The sequence below is a fragment of the Pollachius pollachius genome (genome assembly GCF_949987615.1).
Source record: "Pollachius pollachius genome assembly, chromosome: 7".
Lineage (NCBI taxonomy): Eukaryota > Metazoa > Chordata > Actinopteri > Gadiformes > Gadidae > Pollachius > Pollachius pollachius.
The window spans coordinates 10,425,558-10,441,991 of NC_136940.1; the positions used below are offsets into that span (position 1 = coordinate 10,425,558).

The 16,434-nt window shown below is 44.9% G+C and overlaps 1 protein-coding gene across 2 annotated transcripts; it reads right to left on the minus strand.

Moving 5' to 3' along the window:
* Window positions 1–7,458: 7,458 nt before the first annotated feature.
* On the minus strand, window positions 7,459–11,500 carry LOC307078669 (NAD-dependent protein deacylase sirtuin-5, mitochondrial-like). 2 transcript variants are annotated; one of them, XM_079740610.1, is made up of 9 exons: window positions 11,413–11,500; window positions 10,947–11,165; window positions 10,685–10,818; window positions 9,884–10,109; window positions 9,640–9,727; window positions 9,434–9,487; window positions 9,223–9,346; window positions 8,467–8,582; window positions 7,459–8,361 (listed from the first exon to the last, which is right to left on the minus strand). In XM_079740610.1, the coding sequence occupies exons 2-9, from the start codon at window positions 11,047–11,049 to the stop codon at window positions 8,289–8,291; spliced, it is 918 nt and encodes a 305-aa protein (XP_079596736.1). In that variant the 5' UTR covers window positions 11,050–11,165; window positions 11,413–11,500; the 3' UTR covers window positions 7,459–8,288. The 2 variants fall into 2 exon arrangements, with proteins under 2 accessions (XP_079596736.1, XP_079596735.1); XM_079740609.1 differs by having other exon boundaries at window positions 9,223–9,358.
* Window positions 11,501–16,434: the final 4,934 nt, after the last annotated feature.

Below are 16,434 nucleotides of genomic sequence, written 5' to 3' on the forward strand. Positions count from 1 at the left end.
GCTGGGATCGCTTGGCTTCCCATGTCTATTAACAGATCAGTGCTAATATTAACATTTTCAGCAGCTCTACTTTATAACAAGTTATATATTACCCACACCTTCCCGTGGAGTAGCTCACGGTACGGCAAGTTGTTATGTTACATAAAGAAACTGTACTTTTCTAATTAAATCCCCACCGACTTGGTAAAAAGTGTTAAGTGTTCGTTATTGCCCTCCTGAATCAGGAGGATAAACAGAAGCCTGGCAGCCAATCTACTCCTTCTCAAGTTAGTGACAGCTGTAGATTTGGGTTTATTTATTTAATTTGTTCCCTCTTTTGGACCTTCCCTCCCTCTTGGATGGCTGTCAGCAGTCCGTTGCCATAGCAACAGTGGCAGTAAGGCTAGCAGTTGTGACCGATAGGCAGTTGAGGTGTTCCCCAATCTTACACCCCCAGTCCTCTACCTGTCTCTCTCTGTCTCTCTGCCTCTCATTATCATGCTCTCTCTCTTTCTCTCTCCACCAGTCTCTTTCTCTGTCTTTGTCTCCTTCTCTCTCTGTTTCTGTGTCTCTCTCTGTTTCTGTGTGTGTGTGTGTGTGTGTGTGTGTGTGTGTGTGTGTGTGTGTGTGTGTGTGTGTGTGTGTGTGTGCGTACGTGCGTGCAAGTGTCTGTGTGTCTCTCTCTCTTTCTCCCTATGTTTCTCTCTCTGTCTCTGGCTCTGCCCCCTTTCTCTCTCTCTGTCTCTCTCTCTTTGGCTCTCCCCCCTTTCTCTCTTCCCCTCACTCTCGCTCCCTCTCTTGCTCTCTATCTCTCTCTCTGTGTCTGTCTCGCCCACTCTCTCCTCCCTATCTCTCTCTGTCTTTCTCTGGCTGGTTTGGTTTAGGATGATGAGGGGAGCTGATATGTTTGTGTATGTCTGTGGCGTGGGGACACAGCGTTGATGAGGGTGATGGGGAAATGTGTTGGGGCTGTGCTCAGTGACATTTTACAAAATCAGAGTCGGTGGATGAAAGCTTCAGAGGGCATCCCAAAGGCACATCCCGATGTATGCACATTTTTTGGGAGTGTGTTTGTGCTTGTGTGCATGTGTAGGTGTGTGCGAGTGTGTGGTTGCATGTTTTCTGCATGTGTGTGTGTGTGTGTGTGTGTGTGTGTGTGAGTGTGTGTGTGTGTGTGTGTGCATGCGTACGTGCATGCGTGCGTCAGTGCGTGTATGTTTGAGAGAGGTAGATAGCAGGAGAATCCTATCCCATTGTAGACCTTTCCCATCTATTCCTCATTAGCTGTGAACTTCAGAGTAAAGTCACAGTTCCTGATCTAGGGATCAGATGACCCCCATGGAAACTCTCCTTTGACGCGACAGCCCCCTGGCCTTCATCATCAAAGCCAGGTGACTCCACATTCATCAACACGGTGGGAGATGATAGCCAAGTTGGCAGACAGAGACAGAAGCAGAATAAAAGAGTGAGAGGCAGGGGGAGAGAGAGAACAGGGAACTGAACACATTAGGCTATTCTAAAAATTCATGAGAAGGACCCCTCAACTGGGGTAACAGACAGCTGCTCCGCTGTGGCTTGTGTTCATGAATAAACCTGCTTGCTGCCATTCATACCAATACAATTAGCTGCGTCTCTCGTCAGCAGCAGACCAGAATAGAATGACATGGTAAACTGCCTCACTAATTAACGTTTAAACGTTTAAACGGCCACAATGTAGAACAAAGTAGAGAATTACAATTGTTTGATTCAGAAAATATTCCATTTGTACACACATCCTTTTTTTTTTTTACATGCTAACAGTAATATTAACATGTGTACCAGGTATTTGTAGGTTAAACTGCAAGATTGTGATGAAAAGCTGGTAGGAATCCTTCTGGAATCCTATAAGCCCTCTTTGCGATCATCAACTCTCAGTACAACGATATTGCTTTGATGTTTTTCTTTTAGCTTGTGATGCAGTCCACAGACTGTATAACAATGAACATTTTGAGAGTATTTGTGTCTGTGATTGTGTGCGATAGGGAGAGAGAGAGACAGGGAGAGAGAGAGAGAGAGAGAGAGAGAGAGAGAGAGAGAGAGAGAGAGCGAGAGGAAGAAAGAGAGAGAAATAGAGAGAGAATACAAACATGAAGTGTGAGGGAGAGACAGTGTGTTCTGCATGAAGGGAGTCTGTGTTAGTGTGTGTGTGTGTGTGTGTGTGTGTGTGTGTGTGTGTGTGTGTGTGTCTCCTTGGTTGCAGTGTGTGTGGGAGTGTTATTGAGAGATATTTTTAATGCTGTATGTCAGCTCTCATCTCCCACTGCAGGAGCTGTTGAAGGGAGTGGAAAGACATTTCCAACACAAATAGGATTTAACCACCCTCACCTGCATGCACATGGAAACAAAAGTTTTTAAAAAATCAGTTTTTAACACAGCAATACGTTTCAACTTTGAAACAAAAAGAGAAATGCCGCAAGAATGTCGCCGATTTAAACTACAATTAAAATATGAATGTGACCATTTGAATCAAATTCCCGGTAGCCAATCAGGGTGTGAACACGTAACTGAAGTAACCTGACTGAAGTAAAATAGAAGAAATCTGCTGCTTCAATCCCCCCTCCGAGTCCGAAACAGGAAGCTTTCTATTTTGCCGTCATGGGTGCCTCTCAGCTACTGGACGACACTTAAGTACCCCTTAAGTCATGCACACAGGTGTACACAAGCTCCTCACCCTAATGGTTTTCCTTCCCGATGTCACTCTTAGTATCCCATAAGAGCGTCTCCTGCCTGCACTTTGAAGCCCATGGAGGGATTAGTCTCATCCTGGTGGGAATACACAACAGGGTCTCTACAGGGAACCTGCTAAATAGAGCTCATTCCCATTTTCCCCAGTGGGCTATTAAAAAAGCTTATTGTCTCATGAACACATGAAAAAGGTTGATGTTACATGTTGTTGATGGGGGGGGGGGCGCGTTGGACCTGGCCCTGGCAATAGCCTGGGTAACCCAACCTGAGACATCAAATATTCAACAGCACCTGAGCGTGTATGAAACTCCCCCACAACTATTTATTTCACTAAGGCAGCGGTTGAAACTCTATCTTCTTCTGAGTGTGCAAGTTCTTATTTCCTCCCAGTTTTACACTCTTGCTTTCAAACAGATCCTTGTGCGGCACATCAAATATTAAAAGGCCTTTTTGAATTATTGATGTCAATCAGTGTTTGTAGATCTTAGCTCTCAGCTGGCAGGATATGAGCCAATGAAGGGGGTTTCAGTGATAGGCTGAACTAGCCCTGGGGTGGGGCGAATGGGAGCTGGCCAAACATCTAACCTCTGACATTGGGAACACTCTGGTACGAACAGAAAGATTATGTGCTCATCATGTCATTGACAAATCAGACCTTTTACTTAACTGATCAAATCTTCAATTGGGGACAGACATAAAGGCCTACTTTGATATTATTCCAGCTTTCATGACCTTCTGAATTGCAACCTGTACGAGCACACTGACAGACTCATGCACAAACACACACACACACACAAACAGAGCAGCTGTTAAAATCCCATTTGACTGAGTTACGGACACGGGGGGTGCATAGGAAACCCAAGCGGAAGTGTGCTTAGAGGTGCTCTACAATAAAACACCAAACTGTTTTACTTTGTCATTTTAAATGAAATTACTCTGGCGTTAATTATAATATGTGCAGACTACAAAACAGACCGTTGCGTAAAAGGAACCCCGGAAATAGAACCAAAAGCTAGGCTATGTCTCCCTGCTAAAATTGCACTGGAGCACAGTGAGTGCTTTTGTGAGGCTTACTTGCCTGCTTGCGTCTGGGCGTCTCCTAAACCCCCAGGGTGGGTAATGTGATGATTAGCATAAGCATAATGAGCTAAATGTTAGCTGCTGCCTTAAACTACTGCTTCTCAGCTGTAGGGCCAACCTTACTTCCAATGAGCAAACAGACTGGGGACTGGGGGGGGGGGGGGGGGGGGGGGGGTGATACCAGTATGAAAGCAGGGAAAGACATTATTTATATAACGTTAAAGGACTGGTATGGCTTTTCATTAAATGTTATTTTCTTCTTTTTAAAATAAGCTGCATTTGGCCTTCTGTCTAAAGCATAGCATTTCATCCTCCAGAAACTGCCCTCCTAGCCTTTAAAAAGCAAACACAAACACAGAACAAACAAACACAAACACACAAATCCCCCTGCTGCTTGTCCATCACTATAATGTCTTGTGTAAAGGTGATGTAGAGAGAGCTTGCTTGGAATAACACATTAAGATTGACCTGTCACATCAAATCTCCCTCCCCTCTCCCTCCACCTTTCCTCCTACCAAACCCCCACCTCACCCCTCCACCCTCTGTCTCTTTCCCTCTCCCTGTCTCTTTCCCGCCTTCTTTTTCTTTAATCTCTCCTATCTTTGCCCCTCGCTTTCCCACTTTCATCCTGTAGCACGATGGTCAATAGAGCTCTGCCTGCTGTTAATTCATCCTCTGGGAGATAGTTGAGGAAGGATGTGAGGCGGGAGGGGTGGGGGGGTTCAACGTAAACAGTGGCGTGCTGAGAGGCTTAAAGAGGGCTATACATAGAATTATAGAGCAGGAGAGCGGAAGACGGAGAGAAAGAGAGAGAGAGAGAGAGGGAGAGAGAGAGAGAAAGAGAGAGAGAGAGAAAGTGTTGCTTACGGAATAAAAAGAAAAAGCCTCCCAAGTGGGGGATTAGTGGCTCCCCAGAGGATTTTCACTCCCAACGCCCATTCTGGAGCGACTGGGCGAAGCACCAGCCAGAGTCATCTTAACTCAGTTAAGCTCTGCCACACGGGCACAAACACACACACACACACACACACACACACACACAGAGTACAATTGAGTTGGTAAAGGCTCTCAAAGGAAGGACTTAAAGAGGATGAGGTTGGACGCTTTGAAATACAAAAGTCAGTGAAATTGACTCAGAGTGATGAGTGATGACTAATGACTTTACCTATGCTATGAGTGAGTGACTTTACAACCGGTCAGCGACACACGTTTACCAGAAACGCACATGCACACACGCACGCACGCAGACACAGACAGAGACATGCACACACACAGCAAAGTGACTCATTAGCAGCAGATTACTCAGCACCTGAGCCTGCTAGGCTTGTTAAACAACAACCCTGTGCCGTGTACAGTAGAACAAGCACGTACACGAAATACACTCAATCTTATTCACAGTCCCCAAACGGCTGACGTTTGGGGACTGATAAATTCTCTCTCAGGCGCGACCCATTAATACAAGTAATCCAAAACCTATAACGCCTCAAGTTCAACACCTTTTTAATCCTTTATAAACAAGAATTATATGAACAGGCAGGCACACAAAACACACACACACACCCTGGTGAAGGTGTGAAAGTGTGTATTGGAGGTGTCTATCATGTGCTTTGGTACCACAGACGCTATGGTGATACACTACATGTTAGCAACCTGCTGCCAAGGTTGATCAAGTTAATAGAATCTGCGTGTATGCGCATGTTTTTGCGTGTGCCTGTCGGCTGACACGCATCACCCCGCTCTAAACCCGACATCACACTAACCTTGATCCCACAAGGAAAACGCAATGACTAGTTTGTTCGTTGATTGGTGCAAGCCCTCATCACTGGTCTCAAAGGGCTTTTTATAATCATAAACATAAAGAGTTACCAATATATCATAAACCTTTATATTTAAAACTTAGAATGTATTGACTTATATTATGTGGTCCAGACAAACGATGAGGAGACAAACAGACTTCCATCTAGTTGCTTTCTCACAAAGAATAGAGTAAATATACATTTAGGGTGCGCATGGATTAAAAATCAATAGGAGTGTGTATACTGATGGATGGAGGGTGACCGTCTGCCCGGTTTCCCCAAAGATAATTATTTTACACTGTGTCAGGGGAATGAATAAAATATGGTCCTACCGTTTTCCAAGAAGGGCAAGATTCGCTAATTGGAAATTCTGTCTGCTGATCAGCGGGCAGAAATGAAAGGCAGTACACAGGGGTAACACACAAGTCACACACACACACGCACACGCACACACACACACACGGAAGACAAGGAACACATGGAAGAGAAGTGGTAACAATTTATATATAAACATAGGAGAGAGTAGTCCTACGGTAAATATACTATCTATAATGTTATCGCAGCATTCTGATTCTTCACAGACAAGCAACAGCAACAGAAATAAGGCAGCTCAAAAATGTGGTCTGGGGGGGTGGATATATTTGTCAAATAGTGGTGAGTTGTATGTGCACAATAAATCAGACAGAGCATTAGCTAAAATATGACGCACATTTCCAAGAAATAAGACACACGCGTGCGTGCACAAACACACACACACACACACACAGACTAAGTCTAGCCCTCCCACAGCTAATAAACCTGTTGCCGTGTGAGGGGGCAGTAGGGAAGGGTATAACAAGTCCTTCCTGTGGCTGACAGGAAGGACTTTCCTCTGGTGAGTGCAGCGTTTCATACTGGGCTGGCTGAATGTTATCTTCGCGAGGCGCATAACAACCCAGGGCTTGTAGGACAGTGCGGCGGTGAAGTTGCCGAGTGACCACTGTGAGAAAGATATAGCTTGTAACTCCTCACAGTGCCTCTAATGTCCTAAACCAGTTTATTCATGGAAAAACAGGCAGACATGCTGCCATATGTGCACGTATGACCCTAATCAGTTACTTCTGGTACCTCCTTTTTTTGCCCTCTCCTTTCCCTTTCTTCTCCTCTAAACCTGAACTCTCTCTCTGACAGGTCTGGGCAGTGCCGCTCAGATTGGTGTGAAATCACTGCTTAACAGGCGGGAAATGGGCTACGTTATTTTTGGAGCACCGTCATAGGGGACCGTTAGACCATCAGCCCCTCTAATGAGCAGGGTGATGGGAGGGATCGGGTGAAGGTGGAGGAGGTTGAGGAGGGCGCACAGGGGTTACAACGCATATACACATGTAACACGCAGAGATGAGAGAAGGCAAGGAGAGGGAAAATGTGACTGGTGGCAAAGCAAGTAGATTAGACGGACAGAGGGTCTGTTACGACAGAGGGAATGTGGATTTACATTTGCAAGCGTTTCATTCCCCCCTGGAACCCCTTTTAGAATTGCTTATTGATAGTAACCTGTTGATAGTTTATGCCACTAGGCTGACTGAGTTGAGTCAACAGAAGGACAGGACCGAGCCTGTATACATAGTACACACAGTTCAATCTCAGCTTGAGATAAGGCAGACAGTGTTTAAACAATCCAATGTTAGACATGTTTCGCAAATGCAGAAAATTATCACCAATTGATTGCCAGGTTATACTTATTATTAATGGTTCATTATTTTAACGTCCCTATGGGTAATCTTTTTTAGAAAACGCTCTCACAGCTGTGGACACGATTTAAAGAACGATTGAAAGAGGCTACCTTATGTAACAAGAATGGTTTATTTAATTTAAACTCAATGTTTTTTCTTAGGTTTCATTTAAAACATCGGAATTTCACAGAAAATACAAATACCGTAACAATTTTCTTCTTCAGTGTATGTTCATTTAAACAAGTAACTCAAATGATGACTTAGCTTTTCCCAGGCTAAATCCAAACTACAGGGATCCAGAGTGATAGTACTATAACAAAAATAAGCTAAACACTGACCCCTACTGTCAGTTTAACAGCAATAAGCTAAATACTGACCCCTACTGTCAAAGCAGTAGAATACTGTCTGACTTACATTGGCACAAAACCCTCTTTAAAATGTTTTCTGCGGTATTGTATTCTGAAGCCTGCGCATGCACACATTCTGTCACTTTACAACGGCTGGATCGGTTCTGCACACATACAGAAACATATGCCAATGTGCTAAATCTTTTAAATAAGACCACTCAAATATTCTGGTTTTACTTTTTAACTTAATACAAGTTAAAAGTAAAACTTGTATTTCTTGGAACGCTAATTATGTTGTTTAAAATACAAATTATGTTGTATTTTAAACAACATAATTATTGTGATTACCCTACTAAAAACACTGTTGTTACTCAATTGAGACTGAAAGCCATTGAACATGTGCAGTACGAATTGGGCATGAGGTGGACAAGGTAGTGACAGTTCCCCAAGGCAATCAACACCAACATTTTGGATTCTCCATAAAGAAAAATCTAGATTTAAGATGAGCCGTTAAAGTAGATCATTGCACCCAACGCCATAATAAATATCTAAAAATAATTGGGAAAATACATTCATTGTCGTGGTCGGTCGGCGTGTTAAATGCCCAGGGCCTTGAAGGGGAGATCAAAGCAGGAGCCTGTGGCCAGGCCTCACTCGGCCTCAGACAGGTGGGGTGCAAGAGCAGCGGGCAGAGTGGTCCCACAGGGACCATGGAAGTGGAACCTACAACAGTGAAAAACATAAAAAGTGACACAATCTCCCAAAAGTATTTCTTCTTTACAAAAAGCTCTTTTGAATCAAATATGCATGGCTTGAATTGAGACTCACTGAAATTCCATGGTGGCTGGGGTGTGCTCCATGTTGAACTCGGCCACAGGCACACCTCTGGCTGCAACTTGTGGGGCAAACATGGCTGCCGGATAGACTATGGAAGACGTGCCAACCTGCACAGCACAGCGTTCAGGGCAACGCGGGTGAGGTGGTAACAGCACTAGATGAGACGCCTATCTACCATTAACTATTTAGTCATTTAGCGGTTTCTTTCAACCTGTGTTACTGAGGGCAAAAGGGCAAGAGGTGCAAAATACAATTATAGAAAAATGGATGGCATTCTTGCAGTATGGCATTCTTGCAGTAATAATTGTGTTTAAAGGGGGAGCTGGAACTCATTGCTCAACCACTGCATGTGTATTCATCTTTTGTTTACTGTTGGTATATGAGGTGGTCCATGAGAGGTCTTGAGGACAATTTAGTGGTACATCTAAAGTCAAAAGTTGGGAACCAGTGATTTAGCAGCAGTTCAATCCAAAGGGCGTTGTAGTGAATTCAGAAACATGTCACTAAGGTGCAAGAGGGGTTGAGGCATCGTGCTGAAAGAGGCCTACAGGGAATGCTGTGTACGCTGGGGATCACACACTGTCTGCTTCGGCATGATGTTAGCGAGCAACTGGTCTATAATGCCCATATTTATTGTTTACTATTAAAATCCTAATGGCTGAAGAAAGCTTAACAAAAGTTCAACCAAAGGGAGAAAAACATGTCATGATTGCTTAAAAGGACATCGTCCAACTCAAAAGAGCTCACCACAAGGCAGAGATCACAGCGGTCCAGCTCTTCTTCTACTCTCTGCAGGATGTCAGAGTCCAGACTCTCTCCGAACCACACCACAGCAGGTCTGAGCAGACCCCGGCAGTCTGCTTCCTGACACCTGGACCACACCCTCACACCCATATTCATGTATATGTATGTTTTGTAATGTATAGTTATTAACAGTTAGAACATGTGTATACACTACCTTGGCAGGTCATTCACAGGGATCTTAGCGTCATCAGTGTTGGGGTCAGGGACACTGGGGCAGACAGAGTAGAAAGGTTAGCAGCGGCTCCTAAAACCAAATTTGTTCCCTACATTCCAACAGTAAGCTGTGTCCTTAGGAATTCACTATAGCAACCAGGGTGAGGGAGGACGTCCAAATATGGACATCCCTGCAAACCTACTTACCCTTTGCCCTCCAGGGCAGCACAGATGGGGCTTTTGTGGTTGGCCGATACATGGCCACAGCTCATGCAGCGCGTTTTAAATAAACTCCCTGGATTGATGGGAATAAAGACAGCTCATCAGTCCTGAGTTCAGGAGGAAGAACAAACCAACAAGGCACAGAGAGAGAGAGAGAGAGAGAGAGAGAGAGAGAGAGAGAGAGAGAGAGAGAGAGAGAGAGAGAGAGAGAGAGAGAGAGAGATTTCACCATGAAGTTCAAGGACATCTTTGGAGCCGGCGCGCCGGTGTAGTTCGTCGATGTTCTGGGTGACGAGGGTGACCTTGCGGCCCTTTCTGCAGAGCCTCTCTTGGCATTCTGCGATGGCCTGGTGGGCCGGGTTGGGGGTCTTGGTCAACATCACCTCGCGGCGATAGTGGTAGAACTCCCAGACTCGCGAGGGGTTCCTGGAGAAAGCTTCGGGGGTGGCAAGTTGCTGATTGGGTAGCGTGAGGTAGCGAGGCAAAGGGTGAAGGACACAAGGTGGAGAGAAAACACGATGAATAGGAAAGTGGAGGGGTGTATTTAAATGATAATGGCAATATATAAATAATACTATTGGACTCTTCAGCCTATGTTGAAAATATTTTTATTTTAGGTCAGAGCACACAGGTGTAGTCAGGTAACGGTTGTGTCACATTGGTAAATTCACTAAATGTGATTAATTGGGTTACTGTTTGCCAAGTTGTAAAAATCATAGCGTCCTTGGCCCAATCTCACGACAACCCAATGACTTAATTGACACCACCGATGCATCCTTCTGTCACCCTTCCTGACTGAACACATGGTTGGGTTATGGTTGGTTATGGTTTATTTGTATTGTGGCGGCTAGCGGTTGATGTTATATTTTACCAATTTCCCAATGCATTTGGTCACATGTTGTTCCTTACTGCTGAGATACAGACTCACTAAAAGCGTTCATAATGGACTGGAAAGCTTTTCATGAGAGACACTGGAAAAGTGTACCCAAGTCAATAGATTCAGTCCAACACTTGTTCAATGTTGGCTTACCTGTGCTTGCCACTTCCTCCAATAGCCCCCTGCACCTCTAAAGGTGGGGACCCCACTCTCAGCACTCACCCCTGCTCCGGTCAATATCACTACATGCTTGGCCTTCGAGAATATATCCCTGAACGCCGCCAAATCTAATACAGAAACACATCACAAAGAAAGCAGCAGAGCATAGCAGTTCATTTATTAAAGAAAGTATTGAATTCTACAAAACCAGTTGACATGAAAGTGTATGGCAAAAGGGTTTATTCAGACACCGTACCTGAACTCGGGCGGCTCATGTCTTGATTGCCCCAGGTATTTTTAGTTGGGACAAAAAGGCCACGTGCTACCGTTGCCCTACAGTAAAGGTGTCGGACGAGCATTTGAATTCACTGTGCTGGAAAGTTACACCGCGACTGTTGTTGACTCGTCGTTGACTTTCGTCTTAAGATTGATAGGTCGTGACGGCTGGGTGTCGTTTGAAAGGAAAACGGGACACCTAAGCGGAGCAAACATAATAGTCATATAAAGTGAAAGGCCAATCACTACGTGGGGATTCCGCACTCTGGTGGAGGAACATCGAATGTTACAAGTTGATAGCAACCTATTGCTAACGTAAGAAGCTAGGGGGCTGATAACAACAACAGTAGCGTTCCAAGAAATGACAATGAAATGAAACGCATAAATGTATCAATATATGAATGCCATTCAAAAATGTTATATCTTGGTTTGTAAAATAAAATTACCTTTGCAGATTCCCTTGCTGACCTTGTTTTCTGTAGAGAAACTGATATGTTTCCGTTCAGGCAATTGAACCAATCCAAACCGAAAGCGATGGAATTAACAACTCCGCTTGTACAAGCAAACATATGTGGCCACTTGGTGGCGGTGTTTTTCCATGAAACAATTATTGTCAAATCATTCAGAGTTTTACGGTTTTGATATATTTATAACTAATACAATTTACTTCACTATCCGTGTTAAGACTTTCGTTATTGATGTATATGCTATGAAGGAGGCTATCGAAATGTAAATAATCTAATGTCTGCAGGACATTCAAACTGCTACATATTTGAACATAAAGAGACTACGCGCTCTCTCTCTGTCTCCTTCCACCCCCCCCCCCCCCCCCCCCGTCTCTCTCTCTCTCTCCCTTTCTTCTCTCCTGTCACTCGCTCTAGTCCTCCCCCCTATTCCCAACATCATCTCATCATCATATAGCCCGCCCTTTCTATACCGTCTGCCCGTCTGCATGTGTGTGCGGTGGCGGTGCCTTATCTCGCGCAGTCCCGCCGTTCAGCCAGTGGACGCCGCCCGCTTCGCCGAATATGGCGGCGGCTCCAGAAGATGGGGTGGACCGTAGACCGATTCGGAGGGTTCGGTCCAAGAGTGATACGCCTTACATCAACGAGGCGAGGATCTCTCTGCACCTGGAGACAGGTAGGCTTTCAGGAGCACGCATGACACCTATTCTGTCAGCGGCGGCTGTGTAGTCCCTAAAACGTCTGGGATGGAAAACCCATTTGATTCATTTTGGACGTTTCAGTGTTGCGGTGTATTGCTGGGAGTTCTGTTGACACATAGAAACATGACTTTGACACAACCTGCAGGTCTGACGTTATTCTCGGTGCTGCAGAGCTGCGCCTTTGTGGTGACTGCTACACAGTGACTCATGCATTGTGAGATCTTTTTTTTTGCACAATTCTTCAAAGAGACATTGGAATGTTTTATGTAAGGGACATTGGGCTAAAGGTTTGGCCTATACACCTGCTATCCATCCCGAGCAACGGCTACAGGGAAAGTGAATTGAACGATAAGTTATTGTCTCTCATGTGTTGCCATGGCCACCACCATGCTATGTTGTCTTTTAGAAATAATATAAGAATGGAAATAATCGAGGCATTTAGACATTATATTTTGATTAGGACTGCTGTCTTCTGTTTATACAATGCCCTAATATAACAATGCCCTGAGTCAGTTCTCTGAGGATGAGGGATGGCAACGCCGAGTCACGTGCGGAGCTGTCCACAATGCATCGGTGCTGAGTATGGAACCGCGCAGAGGCCGCTGACAAACCATCGATGCACACGTACATCCAATACTGTGATTACAGTGTAAAAACTCGACATGGGATATTTATAGCCATGAAGTAGGTAGGCTATAGCTCTCCATATCAAACACTTCCCAACTGTTAATGTTATATGCTTCCAGAGTTCCTTTCTTGTTCAAATTAATCATGCAAAAATAGCCATTCTTAAAACAGGCCCCTGGTGATATAATCACTGAACCTTTATTAAGTAGGCCTATACCATTTATCAGGAATCTGGTTTGATTGGAAAGAGCTAACATATCACACACATGCAAGATCTCCAACAGCCCTCTTTGGCCTATTCAAGCCCGTGAATCACAGTCCTCACAACCTCCCACACATGCACTCTCTATTGTCCAGGCTTTAGCGTTCTCTCACACCGTTGTCTCTAATCAAAGTAGCTCCATGAAATCCCATAGCATTCCACTATTAAACAACACGATACTCTGAATGGACCTTTTGCGCCCAATTCATTATCAGCCTGGGATTAAAGATGAGTATGACCAAAGGGTTTTCCTATGACCTCTGCAGCCCTTTGTCCATACACAACAGGCAGATCATTTAGGTGTCCAAACAACAAAAATACGATCAATTTAGGTGTTGCTCATTGTGTTTCCTCTCTACCTTGTCTCCTTTCATGTTGGGCCACTGGTATAATTCCAGCCGTCTAGCTGTTGACTTATTCAGAGTTTATTCTGTCACCACCACCGAAACCATAGGTCCACCCACTCCCTTGTGTACCATACGTGCTGTTTATGTAGCCGCTGTCCATTTGCATGAACCCATCCCACTCTTTTCTTTGATGTGTGCTGATGTTGTCATTTACAGCTCACACACACACGCACACAAACACACACGCACATAAACACACACACAAAATCATACCCGGTCAGTGTGGACATATGTGTGTGTGTGTGTCTGTGTGTGTGTGTGTGTGTGTGTTGCTCTGTTGTTGAGCATGACCTGCAAACCCCTTAAATAGGACAAAAGTTTTCCGTTTGGTTTTTCCTATGAAAATTAATGCATTGTTCACTACTACACAATTCATCATGGTATTGATCAACAAAGGATGTATCAACTTGGAAAGTCTTCCAATTTGTGCACACAACAAATGACAATTACGTTGCTAACGATGCTCTCATCCAAACAATGATCTTACTACCCCCCCCCCCCCCTTCAAACACACAAACACACACAGACACACACACACACACTCACACACACACACACACACACACACCACTGGCAGAGGGTAGCCATAGAAGTTACTGATGATTGTGGAGTGGGGATGATAAATAGGGCTTTAAAAAGGCTAGTGAAACAGAGACCTCTGGCCAAGTATGTGTATGTGTGTTTGTGTATTTGTGTGTGTGTGTGTGTGTGTGTGTGTGTGTGTGTGTGTGTGTGTGTGTGTGTGTGTGTGTGTGTGTGTGTGTGTGTGTGTGTGTGTGTGTGTGTGTGTGTGCACCGCATGTGTCTGTGTGTGTGCATGCGTGTGCGCTTCGGTACGTGTCTGTGTGTGTGTGTGTGTGTGTGTGTGTGTGTGTGTGTGTGTGTGTGTGTGTGTGTGTGTGTGTGTGTGTAAGTGTGTGGTTAAGCTCACAGGCTATATCATGCATATTAATTTCATCCACTGTCCTCTTTGCCCCCAAAGATGATGCGTCCCATATCCAGGAGCCAGACTTTGAACAGAGAGCAGCCTGGTACGGAATACCAAAGCAGATGCGGGAAGTTGAACACTTACTTAAGTATTTAATCTGCCCTACTGCCTCCCCCTTGAAGCTCCCGCTACTGGTTTAGTGGGAGGGAAAAGGGAGAGGTGTGTACATTTTTTCCAAAAGAAGCTGGTCATTGCAGAAAACACCTCAGCCAACAGAGGCTTATGAGTCAGACTCTAATTGAAAACCCAATTTCTCTCTCTCTCGCTCTCTCTCTCTATTCGTCACATATGTAGGATTTCACAGAATCTCTGTTGTACCGGGTGGTGTCAACCACCTATCACAACTTATCCGCTGTCAGCATAGAGGTGTTTCGGGGACATGCAAGAGACAGAAAGTGGGAGGGATAGAGAGAAAGAGAGAGAGAGAGAGAGAGAGAGAGAGAGAGAGAGAGAGAGAGAGAGAGAGAGAGAGAGAGAGAGAGAGCGAGAGAGAGAGAGAGAGAGAGAGAGAGAGAGAGAGAGAGAGAGAGAGAGGGGTAGGAGGAGGAAAAGGACTGGGAGGTGAAGGAGAGAACCAATGACTCACTTGCATGTGATTTTCCAAGTGTCACACGCACACATTTATTTCACACTCGCATACCACAGACACAGACACAGACACAGACACAGACACACACACACACACACACACCACAGCCCCCCTATCCTAAGGCTCTGTGCTCTTGTCACTTAGTATTATTTCAGCAGCCAGAGGGAGGAGGCGGAGCAGCTTTGTGGGCGTTACACATTAACTCAAGAGTATGCAGTAAAAGTAGTGAAGGAGATGAAGGAATGGTTAAGGGAACTTTGAAAGAAGCATCTGCTAAGTGACTGATTGGTAGGTGAGAAGCAAAAAAAAGCATGGATATCAGTTGATAAATGCCATGCTTTTACTAGAGCAGTAGTGTTGGGTTGTTCACAGAGCCAGCGGAGGGTATCTGACTTTCTGGTGCATCTGGGTCCCTAATTTAGTCCACTAAGGGGCAGGTTGTTAAGTCCAGGAGTGAGGCACAAGGCTTAACCCCCTGCTGTGGAGCCAATTAGAGATAACTTTTCTGTAAAGACTGCATGCTCCTCTCTACTTCTGTCTATTTTTGATGCTTCAAGAGAAGAACAGTTCACATTTCTTTCCCCTTCAAAAGAGTAAACTACAATACCGTGTTCCTGAGTGTGTGTCTACTTAAGAATAAAGACTCTTCAACAGCTAACAAGATGAGTCAGTCAGCATAATTTGATCCTTTCGAGAGAGGGGTTTAGTTAGTGAGAGGAAGTTTAAAGGTTAAATCGAATCCATTTGGAACTTGGAATGAGACGGCCCCACACCTAGCTGTCTCAATAGCAGACCAGGGCATTCATTTTACAGCGGGCCCCCTACTATATCTCTGTCAGCTTCTGGCTCTCAGGTTAAGATCCTAAATTAGCAGCACTATTAAGACACAGGGAGAATTAATCGCTTGAACTCATGCAGACCAACCGTAAAGATCCGAGTGGGAATATAGTCTGAAACAGACGTACCAGTCGGTTAAGTGAGGCAGGCAGGGTAACCTGCCTCGCTGCTCTATGAAGCTATAGAAGGTCATCATGACAGCAAATCTCTCGAGAGTGTATACCTGAGAGTTATTCAGCCTTGCGCGTTAATCAATAGAATTCCATGACGCATGGTTGGCCAACCCTGACGTTTCCCCTGCACTGAACAATAAATAAGGGTTAACCCCTAGGAATGAATAGCATGGTGAGACAAGCTGCCACTGTGGTGCTATCAAGCCACACTTTTCCAAATGGTCAGTACAGTGAGCTTTATATTGGCATCGACACCAGACCATCCCATACACATAAACCCCCTCACCCACCGGGCTTGGCTGGTTGTCAGGGTCCTGCGTGTAGCAGGGCTGCGTGTGTGACTGAATGTGTGTCACTATGCTCTCTCTTAATGAATGACGTGCCATTGTGAAACACTGCGCTATGGAGCGGTGTGGTTTG

Bases quoted from the DNA above. Each gene is read 5' to 3' on its own strand.
- LOC307078669 (XM_079740609.1), bottom strand. From the start codon at position 11,049: ATGCTCGTCCGACACCTTTACTGTAGGGCAACGGTAGCACGTGGCCTT. The intron at 10,819-10,946 runs GTACGGTGTCTG...TTTCTGTATTAG, and splicing joins CATGAGCCGCCCGAGTTCAG to ATTTGGCGGCGTTCAGGGAT. The intron at 9,359-9,433 runs GTAGTGTATACA...TATGGGTGTGAG, and splicing joins CCTGTGAATGACCTGCCAAG to GGTGTGGTCCAGGTGTCAGG.